The 23,237-nt window shown below is 39.0% G+C and overlaps 1 protein-coding gene across 4 annotated transcripts; it reads left to right on the top strand.

Moving 5' to 3' along the window:
- The first annotated feature begins 164 nt into the window (after positions 1-164).
- Positions 165-23,237, top strand: snap47 (synaptosome associated protein 47). 4 transcript variants are annotated; one of them, XR_015477944.1, is made up of 7 exons: positions 165-448; positions 1,852-2,390; positions 3,753-4,255; positions 8,215-8,330; positions 13,357-13,525; positions 15,318-16,063; positions 16,890-18,144. XR_015477944.1 is itself a non-coding variant. In XM_087240051.1 (6 exons), the coding sequence occupies exons 2-5, from the start codon at positions 1,897-1,899 to the stop codon at positions 13,501-13,503; spliced, it is 1,260 nt and encodes a 419-aa protein (XP_087096177.1). In that variant the 5' UTR covers positions 165-448; positions 1,852-1,896; the 3' UTR covers positions 13,504-13,525; positions 22,467-23,237.

The raw sequence follows: 23,237 nt of genomic DNA, 5'->3' as shown, positions 1-23,237 counted from the left end.
GTGTGAAAAAATAAATAATGTAAATTAAATACTTGTTAATTCACTATAAAACGAATTTCTGACGTACTTAACTAGACAAATAGTACATACTGTCCCGTCAAATTTAGAGCGGAATCTTTAATCATGGCTGTTGTTGTGTATCGGAGTGTAAACATGAGCGCACCAAACATTCACCCTTTGCTTGGGCTGTTTACATCGCTATAACACAGCAGCGAACTATAATCTGATATTTGCTGATATTTCTTCTGATTTGGCGTTTTAATTAGATGTAGCAGGAAACACTAAAGTAGTGCAGCAAATGTCTCGCATCCGAGAACAATTTGCCTCGCTGCAAACATATCAAATCAACTCAACTTTACAATGTGAAGGGATATTGTTTATCCCAATGCGTACTTTACGTCACACCTTGCTGTAGCTGCCACTTTCAATTCTGAAGACATCCTAAAAGGTATGAAATATTTCATTTCTGTGGAGGTTATTTCTGTACTTGAGCTGTTTTGATTATGATTTTAGTCGAAGCCCCTATAATATACGTGTGTGTAATAAATTGAATAGAGATTGTAATTATATATATATATATATATATATATATATATATATATATATATATATATATATATATATATATATATATATATATATATATATATATATATATATATATATATATATATATATATATATATATATATATATATGTATGTATGTATATATATATAGTTAAAAGCTCATGTATATATATATATATATATATATATATATATATATATATATATATATATATATATATATATATATATATGTGTGTGTGTGTGTGTGTGTGTGTGTGTGTGTGTGTGTGTGTGTGTATGTATGTATGTAGGTTTTTTTTTTACTGGCCTGATTGTAGCCAGTGGCTTTTTACTTTTTTTTACTTGCCTGCCAAAATTTTCACTGGCCCCACCAAAAAAAAAAAAAAAAAAAAAACAAGTTAATAACTATTTCTTAGCCATTTGTTTCAAATAATGTTTAAAAAAAGTCTGTAATTTTGGATTATAAATATTTAAAAATGTCTGAGGATGTAACAAAAATAGCATAATGGAAAATGCTCACGTAGTTTATTGTGAAAAAAGGTGGCTGACTTGTAATGTTCAAATGTTATATTTCGTTACTACCGACCTCTGTGAATAGACATAACTTTTTGTAATCCGTTTATTGCAATAAACAAAAGTTCTTAGCCCTACTTCCCTTTAGTAAAGAAGTAATATATTTATAGGTGTGCGTTTTAACTTCTTATGCATCAAGTATGCGTCATATATAATTTGCAATGTTTCTAAACTACATTATCAATTATTTTTCTTACCAATTTCATCTATTTTGTTCTGTAAAGCTGCTTTTGACCATGACATGTTTATTTATTCTCTTAGGTAAGGCGAGATCTCCACTTAAGTATCATACTTTGAGGGAAAACGTGCTTTATGCATTAGCATGAAGCATCAGAATCGGTATCGGTTGATCACAATGCCAAAGAATCGGTACTCTGTATTGGCTTAAAAAATCCTGATCGGAGCATCCCTAATTTTATGGCCAATGTTATTAGCCTCCTTAAGCGGTGCATATTTTTATTGTCTGTTTCATTGCCTAATTATCCTAACTTGTCTAATTAACCTAGTTAAACCTTTAAATGTCACTTTAAGCTGAATACTAGTATCTTGAAAAATATCTAGTCACATATGTGCTGTCATCATGGCAAAGATCAAATAAATTAAGCAGAAATTGGGGGGAAAATATCCAGGGGGGCTAATAATTCTGACTTCAACTGTGTGCAAGTAGCTTTATACAAATTTACTGTTTTTAATGTTTACTTCGCAGGTGAGCCTCCGTAAGTTAGGGCATTGCCAAATCATCTCCAAAAGCATGAGTCAGGAGCCTTCAATTCATACCTGGCCTGGCTCTTATTACATCAACAGCGAGAAACGCTGGGCCAGTGGCGTTCTCTCCTTATCTCGCACCACCCTCCGCTTCGCCTCTGAGCAAAAACAGGAGAGCCTGATGAGCCTGAAGCTCTCGCGCATCATGGAGATCAAGATGGAGTCCTCCAGCATCATCTTCAGCGCTCTCACTGTGCTGGAGCAGGGAAACCTCAAGCACTGGTTTGGGTCTCTCAGGCCGTGCCGTAATGCGGTCTATCATGTTCTAGAGCACTTCTGGAGGGAGCGTCTGCTGTCTCCTTCAGAGCCACAAGGGGCTGAAGCCCCTCTCAGTAAAGGCCAGGAGCTGATCAGCCTGATTTCCGGAGCCCAGCGGAGGCTTGAGGATACTGGGAAAGTGCTGAACCACCAGGGAGAGCAGTTCGACAACATGATTCAAGGCCTGGACAAGATCGAGTCAGACCTGACCGTGGCAGATAAGTAGGTTTACAGAATTCTACATACATATTCAGCTTTGGTACTTGTAATAGAGATGTGAGTTATCGTATTTTGTTAGTAGTTCAGAAGAGGCACAAGAACTAGTCAGCATACAGTTGATGTCAGATTTATTAGAATCAAAAGAAGCTGATATGGCAACTAGATTCTTAAAGTTTGAGGACAAACTTTGAGGCAGGCTTGTGAAAGCCTGATGGTAATAGTTTATTTAGTTTAAACAGTTTTAAAAAGTATGAAAAGATGATAGATAAATAGATAGATAGATAGATAGATAGATAGATAGATAGATAGATAGATAGATAGATAGATAGATAGATAGATAGATAGATAGATAGATAGATAGATTACCATGTTACTAGCATGATTCTAGCATGAATTAGCATGTTACTAGCATGATAGATAGATAGATAGATAGATAGATAGATAGATAGATAGATAGATAAATAGATAGATAGATAGATAGATAGATAGATAGATAGATAGATAGATAGATAGATAGATAGATAGATAGATAGATAGATAGATATATAGATAGATACCCCCGCTTCTCTAAGATATAGCTGCTGTTAAATCGTTGCTAGGTTAGTCTGTTTTGTTGCTATGGAGTTGATTGACAGTTTAGACTGATGGTGTATCAAAGCTTCTTGCCAGTATGAACAGTTAAAAGCAACACATGTCTCTATCACACTGCAGCACGACGATATCAGTCTGAACCTCTATAATGGCAGTCTATGGGATCGTTGCTAGGGTGCCGTATCTGGTTGTTAGGGGTGTGGCTAGAAAGTTAAAAGCTCATCAGTTATTGGTAGTTTGGTAGTCTGAGTTAATTGAGCCCAGTTAAAAGTCTGTGCGACAGTTTCATGTAGAGTTATGAGCTCACAAAGTTTGACCCAATGTAAAGTCAATGAGAGTCTTTTGCAGTGGAAGTCTATGGGACAGTTTCTAGGGTCCCAAAAGTGGTTGCTAGGGTGTGGCCAGAAAGTTAAAAGCTCATCAGTTATTGGCAGTTAGGTAGTCTGAGTTAAATGAGCCCAGTTAGAAGTCTGTAGGACAATCTGATGCAGAGTTATGAGGTCACAAAGATTGGTCCAAGGTTAAGTCAATGGGATTTTTCCGACAGTCCCGGTACGTTTTTCGGAAAACCGAAAGTCGGATCAGTCGGAAAAGATATAGCAACCCGAGTCAGACCAGTTTGGAGGTCTGGTGTGAGTTTGGTGGTCATAGCTTGAAAGCTCTAGGAGGAGATAGAGTTTAATTTTTAGTCTCAGAAGAAAAATAGGATAACAATAGTCTGGCTTGCTACACAAGCCAGCCTAATAAACTCAAGAACTCTCTCTTTCTATGCAGGCTACTCTCTGAACTCGAGTGTCCGTCTTGGTGGCCTTTTAGTAAAATGCCATGGAGGAGCCATCAGGAGGCCAAGTCTGAGGCAGCTGCCAAAGCAGCCTGTACCAAAGGCTCAGGCAAGATCCAAAAAGTCATAGTCAGCATTCCAGCTATTGTCTTCCGTGACGGAAACACTGGAAACATGAAACCAGGTAGCCTGACTCTGTTGGTGTCTTCTCTGGAGGTCCGAGAAGCAAACGGGCAGCTCCTGCATTGCTTCGAGAAGGAAGAGGTGGACGATATTCATGTGTTCAACCCCTACGAGATCAGCATTCGCCAGCGCTTCATCGGAAAACCTGACATCTGCTTCCGACTTCTGTCTGCCAGGATGACCGAAGCTCTATCTGTGTTGGAGATGCAGTACAAGAAGAAGGTCGAGGTCACACGCGACTACGCTGTGTTTCGGTCGACTTCGGCAACCACACCAGAGAGCCCAGAAAGTGGAGGAAACGTTTGGGCTGCAGGTACAGTTGGGGAACATATAGCTAGTGTACATGACGTTTGTTTTCACTTACACTCACTGGCCACTTTATTAGGTACAGCACTTGTTAAGGCAACTTTCTAATCATTCAGTCACATGGCAGCAAGTCAATGCATTTAGGCATGTAGACACGGTCAAAATGATCTGCTGCAGTTCAAACCGAGCATCAGAATGGAGAAGAAAGATGTTTAAGTGACTTTGAACGTGGCGTGGTTGTTGGTGCCAAACGGGCTGGTCTGAGTATTGCAGAAACTGCTGATCTTCTGGGATTTTCACGTAAAACCATGTCTAAAGTTTACAGAGAATGGTCTGAAAAAGATTAAAATATTCAGTGAGCGGCAGTTCTGTGGGCGCAAATGCCTTTTTGATGTCAGAGGAGAATGGCCAGACTGGTTCCAGCTGATAGAAAGGCAACAGTAACTCAAATAAGCACTCGTTACAACTGAGGTCTGCAGAAGAGCATCTCTGGACGCACAACACGTCTAACCTTGAGGCAGATGGGCTACAGCAGCAGAAGACCACACCGGGTGTCACTCCTGTCAGCTAAGAACAGGAAACTGAGGCTACAATTCACACAGGCTCACCAAAACTGGACAACTTGGAGAAACGTTGCCTGCTCTGATGAGTCTCCATTTCTGTTGAAAACATTTGGATGGTCGGGTCAGAATTGGGCGTCAACAACATGAAAGCATGGATCCATCCTGCCTTGTATCAACGGTTCAGGCTGGTGGTGGTGGTGTAATGGTGTGGGGGATATTTTCTTGCCACACTTTGGGCCCAATAGTATCAACTGAGCATCGTGTCAACGCCACAGCCTACCTGAGTATTGTTGCTGACCTGTCAATCCCTTTATGAACACAGTGTACCCATCTTCAGATGGCTACTTCCAGCAGGATAACGCCTAATCATCTCAGACTGGTTTCTTGAACATGACAATGAGTTCGCTGTCTTCAAATGGCCTCCACAGTCACCAGATCTCAATCCAATAGAACATCTTTGGGATGTGGTGGAACGGGAGATTGGCATCATGGATGTGCAGCCGACAAATCTGCAGCAACTGCGTGATGCTATCAAGTAAATATGGAGCAAAATCTCTGAGGAATATTTCTAGTACCTTGTTGAAACTATGCCATAAAAGATTAAGGCAGTTCTGAAGGCAAAAGGGGTACTTGTAAGGTGTACCTAATAAAGTGGCCGGTGAGTGTATTGAAAAAAAGGCACATTATATGTGGTAAGGCATGGCTTGAGAGACTTAAATAATAGTTCAATTATATAGTTAAGTTAAAAAATATATATTTTTTTCATCTATTAAACAAGAGACTATTAACTAATAGTATTCCTTTTCATTTTACAAAAGCAGTGTGTCCAAACTCGGTCCTGGAGGGCCGGTGTCCTGAGAGACTAGCTCCAACCCTAATCAAACACACCTGAACCAGATAATCAAGCTCTTACTAGATATACTAGAAACTTCCTGCTAGCTGTGTTGTAGCAAGTTGAAGACTCTCCAGCACACCGGCCCTCCAGGACCGTCTTAAAGGATTGTTATGATATTATCTATATTTTACAGTCTATGGGTATCACACAGATTGCCCCCTAGTGGAGAATTTACAAAGCATTTCGAAATAATGACTTTTTTTTTTATTATTAACAAGAACCAGCGTGTAGTTTTCTTATACAATACAATACAATCACTTTACATTTCTTAACAAGAATGAAAGGAGGAGAGGGTACATAATTATCATAATTAAACAAATATGTTTCGATTTTCCAATTTTAGTTATTAACCAGAGTTAGTAATGCACTTTTTTTTTTTTTTACAGGAAATGCATATATACAAACATTTAATGTAAAAATGCTAAAGGAGGAGCATATATTAATTGTTTTAATTGCTTTTCTATTTTGAGAAATCACTTTTATATACATTTGAATCTCTTTTTCTAACAGCATGAAGAGAGGTTTCTTTTGGAAAACTTAGATTTATGTATGTGAAATTTACATAATAATAAAATAAAATTTATAATAAAACCAGCATCTTTTAAAGAGCGATCCTTAACATAAAAACCCAAAATCACATGTTTATAAGATAAGGAAAAGGTTTTTAAAATATTATAAGCAATAAAAGCTTCAACATTGATTCAAAATAGTCGAGTATATTGGCAAGACCAAAATAAATGTGAAACAGTTTCATTACAGCTTTCACAAAAACAGCATTCTAACTCAATATCAATTTTAAATTTTTGTAGCAATAATTTTGTGGGATAAACTCTATTAAGTAATTTAAATGATATTTCTTTAGCCTTATTTGTGATATTATTAAAGTATTATTAAAGATATTGTTCCAGTAAAAAATAACATACGGTATAGACATATTTTCTTTTAAGATCAAAGATCTAATTTTGTGATTATTAGGCTTAAATCCAGAGAAACAGATTTGTTCAGGTTTAGGAGGACACACAGTAAGTGCTGATGTACATACACTGCCTTTATACAGCATATGTATGCCGAAATAGTGACAACATAACAAAGCCCAGTTTACTGAAATCATGTGACCTGGCCAATTTGACAACCACTGATTAGAAAGAAAATATTTATGAAGATTTCATGAAGCAATTTTTCGATAGCAACCTTCACTAGTGCTCCCCATAACCCTGATGGAGCTTGAGAGGTACTGCGAAGAAGAATCGGAGCAACTGCCTAAAAATAGGTGTGCCAAGCTCATAGCATCTCACTCAAAAATGAGGCTGTGATTGTTACCAAAGATGCTTCAACAAGGTCTTGAGCAGAGGCTATAGAGCTGTGAATACTTACCGGATGCACTGTATGACGTTTCTTATTCATTCCATTTCAGCTTAGTCCCTTTATTAATCTAGGGTCGCCACAGTGGAATGAACCGCCAACTTATCCAGCATATGTTTTTACGGATGCTGCAACCCATCACTGGGAAACATCCAAACACACTCACTTACACACATACACTATGGATAATTTAGCCTACCCAATTCACCTATACCACATGTCTTTGGACTTGTGGGGGAAACCGGAGCACCCGAAGGAAACCCACGCGAACACGGGGAGAACATGCAAACTCCACACAGAAACGCCTACTGACCCAGCTGAAGCTTGAACCGGCGACCTTCTTGCTGTGAGGCGAACGTGCTACGCCACCATGCAGCCTCTGTGATGTGTTCGAATAAATGTTGTGTAGCTCAAAGTTGGTAATCTGAAATCAAGGCCCGGTTTCAGAAACAGGACTAAGCTTAAACCAGGACTATCTAATTTTATTAAAATAGGGTAATTCAGCAGTTAATATAGAAATAATTGTTTTATTTCGTGTTTTAAATGATGTAACTGCGAGTTATTTTTTGTTAAGACAGCCCAATCATGCAGTATGAGCAGCCTTAAAGGGATAGTTCACCCAAAGATGATTTCATTTACTCACCCTTCATTTACCTGTTTGACATCTTATGCGTTCAACAGAAGAAATGAAGATAATTTGATGACAAAAACCTGTAACCATTGACTTCCATAGCATTCCTGCAATGAAAGTCAATGGTTACAGGTCTTCAGCTTTCTTCAAAACATCTTCAACACAAAGAAAGACACTCTGAAACCACTTGAGGATGAGTAAATATTGAGTGAGCCTAATTTTTGGGTGAACTGTCTCTTTAAATATAGTCTGTGAGAGAGTGGAAAGTAAGCAAGGTTTAATCCGTGACATTTAAAATTAACTTTCACGTTCTGACTGAATGCATTGAAGTAGCATTGAGTGTTATTTGAGGTGTATCCACCACAGGGTGGCAGTCATGCTCCAACATCTACTCGGATGGCTCTCAAATACCCTCAATGATCCCGTTCTGGGATTTTCAGTTAATGCTTGCCAACATTTTCTTCTACTCTTAACAACAAACCTCAAGGAAATACTGTGTGTGTGTGTGACTTCAGGTCATGGCCAGGACACAGAGGTGCCAGTGGAGGTGCCTGCTGGAGAACTGACGCAACTGCAGCTTCAGGTGCTTCAGCCCACTGTTACTGAGGCGGAGGCGCAGGAGCTAAAACAGGTACGTCAGCAGTTCTTACGAACACAGTCATCTTCAGCAAGTTATTTTACAGATGTGTTAAGATCACATGATCAGTTAAATGCTACTTGATTGAACTTGGAAGCTTTTTTTATTACACACGTTCATTCATGGAATTAATTGATCAGCTTAAAGCAGGCCTGTAGGCAGCCTATTGAAAGGCCTGGTTACTTTCTGAAAAAGTAAGCCTTTTTTGTAATTATTCACCCCATTTTCCAATTAGCTATGCATTTTAGTGACATTTTAAGCACCAATCTTTGCTGGATTAGCTTGTTGGATGGTGATAATAGCCACACTTTTTGTAGTACCTAATGGCGAGTTCAGACTGCATGATTTTCAAAGTAGTCGTGTCACAGATGTTTTCACACTGCTCAACTATCTGGGCTAGCGTTTCGTCGCTGCTTTGTTTACACTGCAAGATGGATCGGCGACAGGGACTTTCACATTGCATGACTTTACTATAGGAAGAATCGCCGACAACTTCGTCCAAACTACGTTCTCATAACTACATAATGAGAAAGAAGCCTTTAATGGGGTAGAACATGTCCATGTTTGCTCACCTGGGTTTAAAGGGAATTAGCCATTTCTCCTCAACGTTGATAATAAACTAATTTCTTTCTGTATGAAACGTCAAACAGACACGGCTGCTCCTGAGTCCTGTCAAACCTCCACTAGTTTTTCCTCCATTTCGTGGGTCCAAATAAACCGAAAAAGAGCGCTTTTAACTTCTCCCCCAGCCTCCCGCTGGCCTGCAGCAGGTATACACACACACACGCACACACAAGTGAAAGCTGCTCTCTCATTGGCTGTAGGCGATCGCTGATGTTATTTTCAGTCAGAACTCAATTCACACGGCATGATTTGAATCGCCGACAACTCCAGATATTCAGCACGCCAAATATCTCACAGGCATCGGCGATTCTCTCATATTCTCTCATCGGCGATTCTCTCATATCGCGTCTTTGATAGTTCATACTGTGTGATTGTCACTCACGTGCACGAGCAGCGATTTACCTGTGATTTCAGGCATTTGTCGGCGATTTCTCAAAACCTGTCGGCGAGCCAAAATCGGGGCTAAAATCACGCAGTCTGAACTAGGCATAAGCAGTTTTGTCAAAGTGCTTACCATACTATTTTACTGCATAGTGTTTATTTACAAGTTTGCATTTGAACTCTAATTTATTAAAAACATTGTTATGAGATTAGCATTTTAAATAAAATGAATAGACAAGTATGAAAAAATACTTATTGTTAAATACAAATTTATTATCACCTATTATTTAAATTAGGAAACAGGCAAAGCTTGTTTTAAACTAAAAACTGTAGCCTATTGAGGAATTGCCAACCTACGTCACACATGACGTCACTCGGGCTCCTGGTTGCAAAAAGAGACTGTTTGCAATAGTAAACATGTCATGTTGGGTGTTAGGATGCCAAATTCGAAAAATAGAGAACTTAACATTTACCGTACACCACACTGCTTTAATGCCAACCGCAGACGTCTTCGGCTAAAAGGGAGCTGAATTGAGTGAGGACCTAATTAGAAATGCTGGACTCTGCAGTTGCCCCCCCTCACTCCCATCCCGGACGAGCCCCCATGTGTTACCCACCGGTCCTACTGCACTCAATCCGGTCTGAGCTGGAATCGAATTGGTGATTCTTTGCATGGGGGTCAGTTGCACTAACAAGGAGGCTAAAGAGCATGGCCACTAGCTTCTGTTGTTAGAGCAACTTTTGAGGTCAGAGGATTGAGGTTTACTTGCATAGCCTCTGCTACAATAATAATGTTTTCTTGGCAACTTAATTGTTTTATGTTCAATCCATATAAATTTGCAAAAACAATTAAGTTAACCTAAATAAATTGTGTTGGGACAACATGAAGGAATTGTGTGGAACCCGGCATTTTTTACAGTGTAGGATTGGGTGGAATTACTAAATGGGAGAAAAACAAAGTGAGCATACTATAGTGTGACAGGGCTGTGGCTTGTTGTTTTTATGACACAGCCGAGGGAAGCCGGCTCTGAATTCCCTCTCTGCACGAAGATGCAAGACCATCACCATCATCATCATCATCATCATCTGCAGACAGCCACAACGCTAGCATGACACGCACAAACCAGACATAAACACTTTGATCATTTCAAAACACAATGTTATTGCTGTGACCAGAGGTAATTGACGGTTGGTCAACCATCGCAGATATTACTTTCCAGTATGGTTTTGGGGTTTTAAAACACTAAAAACAAACATGTAAGGATGCCGTGAGCAGATGGAAAATACATTTTTTGAAGGGATGAGACCGAGCTGGCTGTCTTATAGACAAATGTAGGGCACAAGCTGTGTATAATAATGCAAACAAAACTGTACTGCAACTCGACAATGGGATTAAAGGAGAGCATACTGATGGTGGTCCATTGAATTATTATAAACCTCAAAATAAAAAACACCTCTGATGTGAATTATTTTCTGAATATTCAATGGACTGGAGTGAATTATTCCTCCTATTCTATGGTTAACACTCCTAAAGACATTATTCAGATGTGTTTCAAGATATTTGTCAGGCTTTCTCCTCAAACCAGGGTTTGTGCGGTACTTGATTTTAATCGAGTAGTTTTAATGCTTGAAAAGTGCTTGGATTTTGGATAAAGTGCCTTAAATCTGACACGGCGGAAGGAACCGCCAACTTATCCAGCATGTGTTTTACACAGCGGATGCCCTTCCAGCTGCAACCCACCTCTGGGAAACACCCATACACTCTCATTCACACATACACCATGGACAATTTAATTTATTCAATTCAGCTATAGTGCTCGTGTTTGGACTGTGGGGGAAACCGGAGCACCTGGAGGAAACCCACGGGTTTCACTGGGAGAACATGCAAACTCCACACTGAAATGCCATCTGATCCACCCAGTACTCGAATCAGCAACCTTCTTGCTGTGAGGCGAATGTGCTATCCACTTTGCCACCATGCAGCCCTTAAAAAACTTTAATAGGTCAAACTGTCTGAGATATAAACAAAAGCAAGTCAACTCTTTATTTTAAAAAAAGTCTTAAATAGTTATAAAAAATCTTTATAATCATTAAAATAGTAATAAAAATAATTATTTTTTAAACTACTGAAGGATATTAATGAAGTAGGTCCGAAACGTTGTAGTTCTCTGTGTATTCGCTCAACTTTGCGGTGGGTTTTTTTGACCGCCCCCTGTCGTTTTAAGAATATCACAACGGCGAACACATCAAGTATAAAAGCTTGTCCATTTGGTAAGGAGCACGCGCAGTCGGTGGAGGTGCCCGATATGGCGACAGGCGTAAGTATAAATCCGGCTTTAGTCAGGGCTGTCTATGCTAAAGCCTGGTTTATACTTCTGCGTCAAGTGACCGGCGTAACCCATGGCGCATGCAACTTGTGTAGCTGTGCATTAATACTTCGGCGCGCTGTCTCTGTTGGTCTGCATTAACACTTCCGAAATGCTAGTTGGCAGTGAGGTGTAAATGTTCCTCTGTGTCGAGATTCTTCTCTGCTGTTTAGTTTTTTCTGAACACTACCTGGATCTACAAGTGGCTCAAACTCGCTTATTTTGAGGCAGGAACTGGCGGACGTGCAACAACTTGTAACTATGACGTAAACACAAAACAAAACTTTTCATCCGGAGCTCCTTCACGCGACTCCACACTTGTAAACAATCGCTCCATCGGGATCGCGTGGCTCTTGGTGCCGCCCTGACTCGTCAGCGCTATCAAGTCGACCAATCACAGAGCTTGCGCTAGGCGTCGTTCCGACGTGTTGTTACATTTTTTGAGAGGTGCATGTCAGCGACGCCGACAGCCACGGCGTAGGGCTATGCGTCAACGCGTAGGCTGTTCCGTAGCATACGCGTGCGCTTGACAGAAGTATAAATCAGCCTTAATGAGGAAGAGATGGTCACTAATGGGCGGGGCTTGCCCCCTCTGATGACACTTACAAAGAGAGAACGTCAATCAAAGTGTGTCTGCAGACTGTTTTTATAAAGTGTGATTACAAAAAAATTTAATTAATACATTTTAACCATTCAAAGTTGGTTATATTCACACACTGTTGCCGCAAAATTGTGATTACATTTTGGCATCATAGGCTCCCTTTAACTTCAGATATTCAATGTAATAACATTCTTTCTTTGGCTCTCGGCGAAGGCGGTCGCTCTTCCTCCCGCTCCGTCCCATATCTCTCCTTGCTAGCACCTCTTATCTCTTCTTATTCTATCTCTGAAGCTCTGCTTGTCCTGGTATTTAAACGAAAAAGTAATTATAGACTTGATCAACTGGTGTCTGAATGCAATTGACACCATCTTCTCGACGAGAAGCTTGGGCTCCGGGGAGCCCAGTTGTCCTGCGGGGACGTTCGCAACTGGACACGTGATGGACGGGTGGGAGAAATGGAGAGTCCTGTCTTTAGCTGCTCTGTCTCTGGAGGATATTGAAGATATCTACCAATGACTGTAAAAAATATGGACGACGCGATAGCCCCTTTTCCCATTGAACGCTTTGAGGGCAAAACGCCTGCTTGACGGGCACAAACTGTCGCAAAAGACTGCTGAAATTGGAGCCTTGACATGCGCAGAAGGACTGTCTGATGGAGCCAGAGGAGGAGCCGCGAAAATGAGCGGAGTCGAGCTTCCAACCAAACGCTTTATGTAAAATCAACCACGCCCCCCGAACTGCTCAGCATGCGTTTGCTGTCATATCAACACAAATGGATGTAATAACGTTAACAAATATGAGGGTTTTATATATTCAATCGCGCCAGCTCCGGGCCGCAGCGCATAACCTACTCGCGGCGTCGCGGGCTGATTCCGGCTCGCATGCGGCAGCAGGGTTCAATTTCACTATACGAAAGTGTATGTGACAAATAAAGGCCTGATTTGATTTGATTTGACATCTTTTGTAAAGCTGCTTCGGAAGACCTGTCAAAAGCGGCACTAACAACAGTAATAAACCTGGTTTGAATGTTTGTGTGGTGTGTGCGCAGATGCTCCAGCAGCTGAAGAATCTGGCTCTGGAGGCTGAGACGGAACTGGAGCGTCAGGACGAGGCTCTGGACGTGTTGAGCTGCTCTACTGACCACGCCACCATGAACATTAACAGACACACTCGCCGCATGAGGAAACTGCTGTGAACCCAACGTCAACAGATTAATGGTAGGATATGCACAGATATGCACACAAATATTTAAAGACCGTTTCTGAATAGAGCACTGTTTGCACAGTACTTGGGAATAAAATGTAATTCTTTTGATCTTCATGAGTAAGGTTTGGCTATTTACAAAGCTATAGAAAACATGATGAATTTGTTGAATTTATTATTATTATTATTATTATTATTTTTACAAGTGCCATACAATTTGGTAGTAGGAATGTCTGACTTTAGTACTTTATATCAGGGGTCACCAATCTCGGTCCTGGAGGGCCGGTGTCCCTGCAGGGTTTAGCTCCAACTTGCCTCAACACACCTGCCTGGATGTTTCAAGTATACCTAAGACCTTGATTAGCTTGTTCAGGTGTGTTTGATTAGGGCTGGAGCTAAAATCTGCTGGACACCGGCCCTCCAGGAACAAGTTTGGTGACCCCTGCTTTATACCAAGTATTTTTATCACCAAGTTAACACTGAAAATAAAATGTGTCATTATCTGACTGCAAACATTGTAATAAAATCATTAGCCCTCCTGCGAAATTTGTAATTATTTTAAAATGTTATTTATACACTTTATTAGGTACACCTTACTAGATTTGTCGGCTGCACATCCATGATGCGAATCTCCCGTTCCACCACATCCCAAAGGTGCTCTATTAGATTGAGCTCTGGTGGCCAGTCTGAGATGATTTGTGCTTTATGACATGGCGCGTTATCCTGCTGGAAGTAGCCATCAGAAGATGGGTACACTGTGGTCATAAAGGGATGGACATGGTCAGCAACAATTCTCAGGTAGGCTGTGGCGTTGACACAAAGCTCAATTGGTACTAATGGGCCCAAAGTGTGTCAAAAAAACATCCCCCAAACCATTACACCCCCACCACCAGCCTGAACCGTTGATATGAGGCAGGATGGATCCATGCTTTCATGTTGTTGACGCCAAATTCTGACCCGACCATCCGAATGTGGCAGCAGAAATGGAGACTCATCAGAGCAGGCAACGTTTCTCCAATCTTCTATAGTCCAGTTTTGGTGAGCCTGTGCGAATTTTAGCCTCAGTTTCCTGTTCTTATCTGACAGGAGTGGCACCCGGTGTGGTCTTCTGCTGCTGTAGCCCATCCGCCTCAAGGTTGGACCGGTTGTGTGTTCAGAGATGCTCTTCTGCAGACCTCGGTTGTAACGAGTGCTTATTTGAGTTACTGTTGCCTTTTTATTAACTGGAACAAAGCATTTACACCCACAGGACTGCCGCTCACTGGATAATAATTCTTATTCTGACTATTCTCTGTAAACCCTACAAATGGTTGTGCATGAAAATCCCAGAAAATCAGCAGTTTCTAAAATACTCAGACCAGCCCGTGTGACACCAACAACCATGCCATGTTTAAAGTCACTTAAATCCTCTTTCTTCCCCATTCTGATGCTCGCTTTGAACTGCAGCAGATCGTATTGACCATGTCTACATGCCTAAATGCATTGAGTTTCTGCCATGTGATTGGCTGATTAGAAATTTGCGTTAACAAGCAGTTGGACAGGTGTACCTAATAAAGTGGCCGGTGAGTGTATAAGTGATGTTTAACAATTTTATTTTTTCGTTTAAAAACTAAAGTCAATATTATTATCCCCCTTTTCTTCCGATCGGCTACAGAACAAGCCATTGTTGTCTCACTGTCATTTGTTTTTATTTGATCTAATATTTAAACGAATGTGTATTCCTTATTATATTACTTTTTGGCTTTTGCATTATATTGTTGCAAAAAGTATCTCAGGTCTTAGGATTGTCTCTATGTTTTTCCTCAGGTCAACATACGGTAAATCTGCGACCTACAACCTAAATCTGCTCATTTTGCATGGCCTGGCATCCTCACATCATCGTAATAAAAGAGTGATCGATGGCACAATTTGAATACTGTAATCAATTTGTAGTTGTTATGTGACATCTCAGTAACAAGATTCTGTACATTGTCAAACCCTTAACAGTAATCCTACGGTGGCTGAGAGAGCTCAAATGTGCTGCAAGTTAATAAAACATACAAATGCAATTTGACAACACACATCCTTCCGCATTCTCACAACACATGCAAATACAGAAACACACTGCAAATAGCACAGACGGTAACGTAAATTTGTCTGGGGACGCCAATAAGTGACGAAGCAGAGTTTTTTTTTGTTTATTTTAACATCCTGATCTTACAGTTACAGTTGAAGTCAGAATTATTAGCCCCCCTTAGAAAACTTTTTAAAATATTTCTCAAATGATGTTTAAAGGGCCATGAAACCCCCTTGTTTCAGCAGGGTTTTTTACACCTACTTTGGAAAAAGTCAGGAAAGTGGGCGTGTCCTGCTCTGTTTAGGGGGGAGTGTCAGAGGAGGAAAAAAAGGGAAGGTCTGTAAAAAATTTGAATAAAAATGGGAGTGTCGGTTTAGGCACGCGCTGATTTTCACAGAGGCAAAACAAACACACAGACGCAGAGGAGAAAGACAGTGACTGTGTTTACACACTGCAAAAAATGCTTTTCTTGCTTAGATTTTTTGTCTTATTTCTAGTCTAAATATCTAAAATTTCTTAAATCAAGAAGAAACGTCTAGACAAGCAAAACATACTGTCTTGTTTTGAGAAATAAAATGCCAATATTAAGTGAGTTTTTCCGTAAAACAAGCAAAATAATCTGCCAATGGGGTAAGCAAATTAATCTTGTTTTTTTCTTTTGACGTAAGATTATTTTGCTTACCCCATTGGCAGATTATTTTGCTTGTTTTACGGAAAAAACTCACTTAATATTGGCATATTATTTCTCAAAACAAGACAGTAGCTGCGTCCCAAATGGCACACTATACACTATGCACTCATGCACTATGTACTTATGCACTTACACACTCAACAGGGTAGTATATGTATGTAGTGTCGTCCCAAATGGCACACTAATGTTTTTTTACTAAGCGGAAATTCAAACCGTTTCCCTGATGACGTTTGACGGTCGCCAAATCATTGAAGTAAACGACCGAATTACCAAATAATACCTGCCGTGAGTATTGCAGAATTCACCATCGGGAGGCGCTATAATCACTCTCGTAGAAGAATTTTGCTTTCACCATCCAAAATAAATTAAGTTATTCAACATGTACGTCCGATAGCTCCGCCCCTTCCGCTACGTAAGCAAACCTGCGGTCGTTAAGTGCGTGAAGTGTCCATCATTACACACTTCATTTTACCGGCTGAATAAGTGCATCATCTGGGTAATTAAAGTGCACTTATTATTTTTAGAGTTTTCAGTGTGAACGCACTACTTACACTATTTATACTACAAAATGGCATAGAATAGTGCATAAGTATGCGATTTGAGACGCAACGAGTATGTTTTGCTTGTCTAGACGTTTCTTCTTGATTTAGGAATTGTTAGATATTTGGACTAGAAATAAGACAAAAAATTTAAGTAAGAAAAGCACCTTTTGCAGTGGGACATCAGTAATCAAATTATTTGACAAATAATTAAATGGTGGACTTTAAAGGTGCAGTAGGGGATCTGCCAAAATGCTAACTGCTTAGCATATTATCTTTGGACGGCGGGGAGGGACTGTGATTCAAAGCCACACCCCCTGAGTCACAACAGCAGACAGACAGCCCACTAGTTCATGTCATACGCCAGTTAGTTAGTGCCAGCGCCGTGCAGGAATTACATGTATTACTTTGCCACACTTACATGCTATTTCAGAGCGAATATTCAGAGCAGCATGGTAAACAGTATAGGAAGGCTGTCATTGTTCAAAAAAGTGTTTTAAGCAGTCTGGGACACATATGACGACTGTCAACAGCTCAAAAAATGTGTTTTGGTGTTTCGTGACCCTTTAACAGAGCAAGGAAATTTTCACAGTGTGTCTGATAATATTTTTTCTTCTGGAGAAAGTCTTATTTGTTTCATTTCGGCTAGGATAAAAGCAGTTTTAAATTTTTAAAAACTATTTTAAGGTCAATATTATTAGCCGCTTTAAGCTATATATTTTTTTCGACTGTCTACAGAACAAACCATCATTATACAATAACTTGCCTAATTATCCTAATCTGCCTAGTTACCCTAATTAACCTAGTTAAGCCTTTAAATGTCACTAAGCTGTATAGAAGTGTCTTGAAAAATATCTAGTCAAATATTATTTACTGTCATCAAAGATAAAATAAATAGGTTACTAGAGATGAGTTAATAAAGCTATTGTGTGTAAAAATGTGTTTAAAAAATCTGCTCTCCGTTTAAGAGAAATTGGGGATAAAGTAAACATTGGGGCTAATAATTCTGCTGCGTAAAGCATATGCTGGATAAGTCGTTCGCTGTGGTGACCCTAGCTTAATAAAGGGACTAAGCCGAAAAGAAAATGAATGAGTGAATGAACTCTTTCGTTTTGGGGTCTCTCGACACATTTTTGTTGTGATTTGCAGTATGTTTCTGTATTTGCATGTGTTTTCTGAACGTGCAGCGTATCTGAGCTCTGTCTGCCACCCTATAATCCTGCTTTATTGTCAATGCAACATGTGCTGGAATTGAATCCTATTGTTGCTAGCGTAAACCCACTGCTGTTATTTATTTACTGTACTCTTTGTGATCAGGGCAAGTGCAAAATAAACTCACTGAATTTAGTTTGTTTTCACTTCTTTCGTTTTTGAGTCTGGGGTCTTGATTTACTAATAACAATCTGTCATGGGGTTCAGCTGAAACACAACCACAGTGAAGGAATAACCCGAGTTCTAGCCTTATCTCAACATCTTGATTTGGCATGTCAAAACATTTCCCAACTGCTGTTGGCAGCTTTTCACAATAACAGCACTCGACAGTGTGGAGTGAAGTCACATTTATTTATACAGCGCTTTATACAATACACATGCTTTCAAAACAGCTCCACAGTAATAAACAAGAAAATTAGGAGTGTAAATGTAGCAGTGGTCACACTATATTTTTATGCACAATTTATGGTATTAACGAACCATTAGCTAAGACTTTAAGCTTAAATTAAGCTTATTATTAATAGCTAGTTAGGTAGTACTTGGGTTTAGGTGTTGTGTAGGATTGGGGGTATGAGGTGACATAAAGAATGTTGATCAATTAGGCAAAAATGTCAAACTGATTGACCCACTAACTGACAATTAAGTTTGAACCTACCAACCAGTCAAATGAGTTAGGATAACCAACCAACAAATCAATCAATCAATCAATCAATCAATCAATCAATCAATCAATCAATCAATCAGAGAGTCAGTCAATTAATTGATATAGAATAACCAATTGACCAACCAACCAATCAATTGATAACCAACAATGAATAACCAACCTATCGATTATTCAGTCAATTAATCAATTGCGTTAGAATAACCAACCAATCAATCAATAATCAATCAATCATGTTAAAATAACCAACCAATCAATCAGAAAGTCAGTCAGTTAATCGAGTAACCAACCAATTAATAGAATAACCAACCAACCAACCAACCTATTAATTTAGTTAGGATAACCAATCAATCAATCAATCAATTAGAGAGTCAGTCAATCGAGTTAGAATAACCAATCAACCAACCAACTGAGTTAGAATAATTAACCAACCAACCAACCAACCAATCAATTGAGTTAGAATAATCAATCAGTCAATCAATCAGAGAGTCAGTCAATCAATTGATATAGAATACCCATTAGTACCAATTAAGCATTGTGTCAACGCCACAGCCTACCTGAGTATTGTTGCAGATCATGTCCATCCCTTTATGAACACAGTGTACCCATCTTCTGATAGCTACCTCCAGCACCATGTCATAAAGCGTGAATCATCTCAGACTGGTTTCTTGAACACGACAACGAGTTCACTGTACTCAAATGGCCTCCACAGTCATCAGATCTCAATCCAATAGAGCACCTTTGGGATGTGTTAGAAAGGGAGATTTGAATAATGCATGTGCAGCCGACAAATCTGCAGCAGCTGCGTTATGTGAATGTGGAGCAAAATCTCTGAGGAATATTTCCAGTACCTTGTTGAATCTATGCCTTGATGGATTAAGGCAGTTCTGAAGGCAAAAGGGGGTCCAACCTGGTCCAACTAGTGAGGTGTACCTAATAAAGTGGCCAGTGAGTGTACATTGTACATATGCAATTTTACATTGTACTTCTATTTTTAAAAAATCTACTTGTTATATTTTAAATAATAATGTATTTGCATTTACGTTTCGTAATTAAACCCTTGTATTACTAACCCTAACCCATCCCCTACACTTTAACCCACCTGTAAACCTACAAATAACCACCCCATCCTTATCCCATCTCAAAACCACCAAGTGTTGTGCATTTAAGTATTACAACGGTAAGTTCATTGTACTTAATTTGTATTTATTTCAGTAAGTACGTTGTAGTTAAGACCACTTGATATTGACCTTATTCTTAAAAACGAGCGCCGCCATTGGACACTTTTGGCTCGACACTTCCGTTCTCATTCACTTCCATTGATTTTTAGACTTTAAAAACAGCTTGTTATGCTACATGATATCGCAAATTGATATTCTCTGATCATATTGTTCTACTTTTTATGTATAGTCATGAACACACTTGTTTGTAGAGCAAGCAGTTTGACCGTTTTCTATCGTTTATTATTACTAGTCATTTCTCTCATAGGCTACTACATCAGAAGTTCGAAAACAATCAGAAAAACGAGCGCACTTCTGCATTAAATAATAAGGTCAATAAAGTAGGACCGAATATTGTCAATACTCAGATTAATTTACCATAGATGCAGTTCAGTTTTATAACAATGTTATAAAAAAGAAGAGTTTAGCTGTAAAGCGGCAGTAGTGCCATTATTCAGCTCAAGACAGTGTTGATTGAGTTTAAACATGTTTATAGTGGAACCTTTTTAATACAGGCTCATTATTTAAGAATATCTCCATTTCCCGGTGTGACTATTGTGTAATTTTAACAAGACAGAGACCACCATGCGCTAAAGACACAGCTATGTTTCTTTTAGTAAAAATATAGAAGACCCATTAAAATCCTGACCTCAATCTGAAGCATAATGTGATTAAAGGTTTTAATGTAGCGTTTGTTCAGCATACATGTCTCCTATAGGAACCATTGGGATCTAAAAGTCCATTCACACCAAGCGCAATAACTATAAATATAATGATAATGACATCGTTTTGAATGTACAACAACATCAGAGTCCAGACCACAGCTATTACGATAAAGATGTAGAGAAAACTGTTGGGATCACTTTCAAAACCATTTCGTTCCAAGCTAGTAAATGATACTGGCAGCCAGTCAGAATGCATTGAATTTTAAATGAACCACACAATTTAAAGAAACATAAAGACAAGGCGGGACATATCGTAGCTCCTCTCTTAAATAGTAGTAAAAAGAAATCAACAATTTTTGCTTTTTTTCAGCTCTGCTAGTAAGAGTGGTTGAGATTAAACTTTTTGAAGGGGGTGGAACATTCCAGATAGTATAGAGAGTTTGATTGGTCAGAAGATTTGTGAGAAACAGAAGTATGAGACATCAAAAAAAAAAGGCAAAAATGAAAAACAGACTGACCGACTAACCGACATCTGAGTTTGAATGACCAACAAAGCAATCAATCACATGAGTTAGAATAACCAATTTGTCAACCAACCAATCAGTCAGTCAATCAATTGAGTTAGCATAACCAACCAAACAATTGGGTTAGGATAACAAACCAATCAATCAGTCAACCAATCAATTGAGTTAGAATAACCAACCAATCAATCACTTGAGTTAGAATAACTAATCAACCAACTGAGTTAGAATAATTAGTCAACCAACCAACCAATCAATTGAGTTACAATAGCCAACCAACCAATCACACACCTGAGTAAGAATAACCAACCAATCAATCTATCAGTCAACCATCTAACTGAGTTAGATAGCTAGAATAACAAACTAATCAATCAATAAACCAATTGAGTTGTAATAAGCAACCAACCAATCAACCAAGAATAACCAATCAACCAATCAATCAATCAATCAATCAATCAATCAATCAATCAATCAATCAATCAATCAATCAATCAATCAATCAATCAATCAATCAATCAACCAACCAACCAACCAACCAACCAACCAATCAACCAACCAACCAATCAATCAATCAATCAATCGAGTTAGAATAACCAATCAATCAATAAGTTAATCAATCAACTGAGTTAAAAAAATTCAACCAACCAAGTTAGAATAACCATCAATCAATCAATCAATCAATCAATCAATCAATCAATCAATCAATCAGTTGAATTAGAATAACCAGCCAACCAATCAATTGAGATAAAATAACCAACCGACAAACCAACCAACCAATCGATTAGTCAAGTTAACCAATTAATAAATCAGTCAGTCAATCAATCAACCGAGTTAGAATAACTAACCAACCAATCAATTGAGTTAAAAGTAACCAACCAACAAACCAATCAATTAGTCAATCAGTTGAGTTAGAATACTAAACAACTAATCAATCGGTCAATCAATCGAGTTAGAATAATCAACCGACCAATCAACTGAGCTAGAATAATCAATCAAATTAATAAATGAATCAATCAAGTTATAATAACAAACCAATCAATCAATCAGTTGAGTCTGAATAACCAATCAATCAAACAACCAACCAACCAATCAACTGAGTTAGAATAACCAACCAACCAAATAATGAACTGAGTTAGAATAACTAATCAGCCAACCAACCGAGTTAGAATAACCAACAATCAATCGAGTTAGAATAATCAATCAATCAATCAATCAGTAAATTAAGTTAAAATAACCAACCAATCAGTCAATCAATCAATCGAGTTAGAATAGCCGCTATGGACATCTAGAGTTCTGGTTGTTCTAGTGTCAACAATCAGACAATTTTAAAATAAACTGATCAGTTTAATGTGAATAATTGAAATATTTCCTTTTCCCACTCCTGCTGCAGTCTGCGGCACACTGACTCATCCTAAGCGTTCAGCTTTTGTTTACTCGAGGAAACCCGCTTCACTGCCTTCCTTTCCATTGCGTGATAAACATCAAGCTCTTTTTGGGATTTTCCTGCGTAAACTCTCAACACGAACCTCTCAGCTGCTCGAACTGGGCAGCCCGAAGACTTGGGAGAGAACGAGCACAAACCGGTGTGGTTAGAAGCAGCCATGCAATGTGAGGAAGTGGCAGCGGTCTGGCCCAACCACAGTCGCTGTACTTCAGATCCGGCTCTGCCTCGCAGCGGATGGTGCGGAGACACTAGTGATTTTTACTGGCCTTGACTTTCTGCTCTGTTTACATGATGGACTTGGTGTGGGCTACTCTGGCAGGAGGGGCGTCTCTGTTCATGGTGAATCCATCAGCTTCATCCTCTGTCATGGGAAAAGGTTGGTGAGGGCATGACTTCTGGATGTACCAATGGAGAGATTTACTGTAGGACAATTTTGAAAATACACTGTAAATACAGTAAACAAGTGTGAACATGCTACAAAATAAATCTGGTTAATAGAAAGTTTCCTTAACCAGTTAAACTCTGCTGTTATTTTGGGATTTCCGCCTGGATTTTGCCTACCCAAATTTAAAAGCTTCCCAAATCCACATGCAGAGGTGTAAATGCAAAAGTTTGGTATCATTTTAAAGAAAACCCTTTGAATTTTCATAAAACACTATTGAAAGTGTTTAAAATATCTGTATATGTTGTCTGTGTTATAATAAACACATAAAATAA

Source organism: Danio rerio, chromosome 2, assembly GCF_052040795.2.
Source record: "Danio rerio strain M-AB ecotype USA chromosome 2, GRCz13ab, whole genome shotgun sequence".
In the NCBI taxonomy this organism is placed as follows: domain Eukaryota; kingdom Metazoa; phylum Chordata; class Actinopteri; order Cypriniformes; family Danionidae; genus Danio; species Danio rerio.
This window is presented reverse-complemented; position numbering and strand designations above follow the sequence as displayed.

Excerpts from the sequence above, each read along its gene's own strand:
- snap47 (XM_087240051.1), top strand. The coding sequence starts at position 1,897 with ATGAGTCAGGAGCCTTCAATTCATACCTGGCCTGGCTCTTATTACATC. Across the intron at positions 2,391-3,752 it reads GACCTGACCGTGGCAGATAA|GCTACTCTCTGAACTCGAGT; the intron begins GTAGGTTTACAG and ends CTTTCTATGCAG. Across the intron at positions 8,331-13,356 it reads AGGCGCAGGAGCTAAAACAG|ATGCTCCAGCAGCTGAAGAA; the intron begins GTACGTCAGCAG and ends GTGTGTGCGCAG.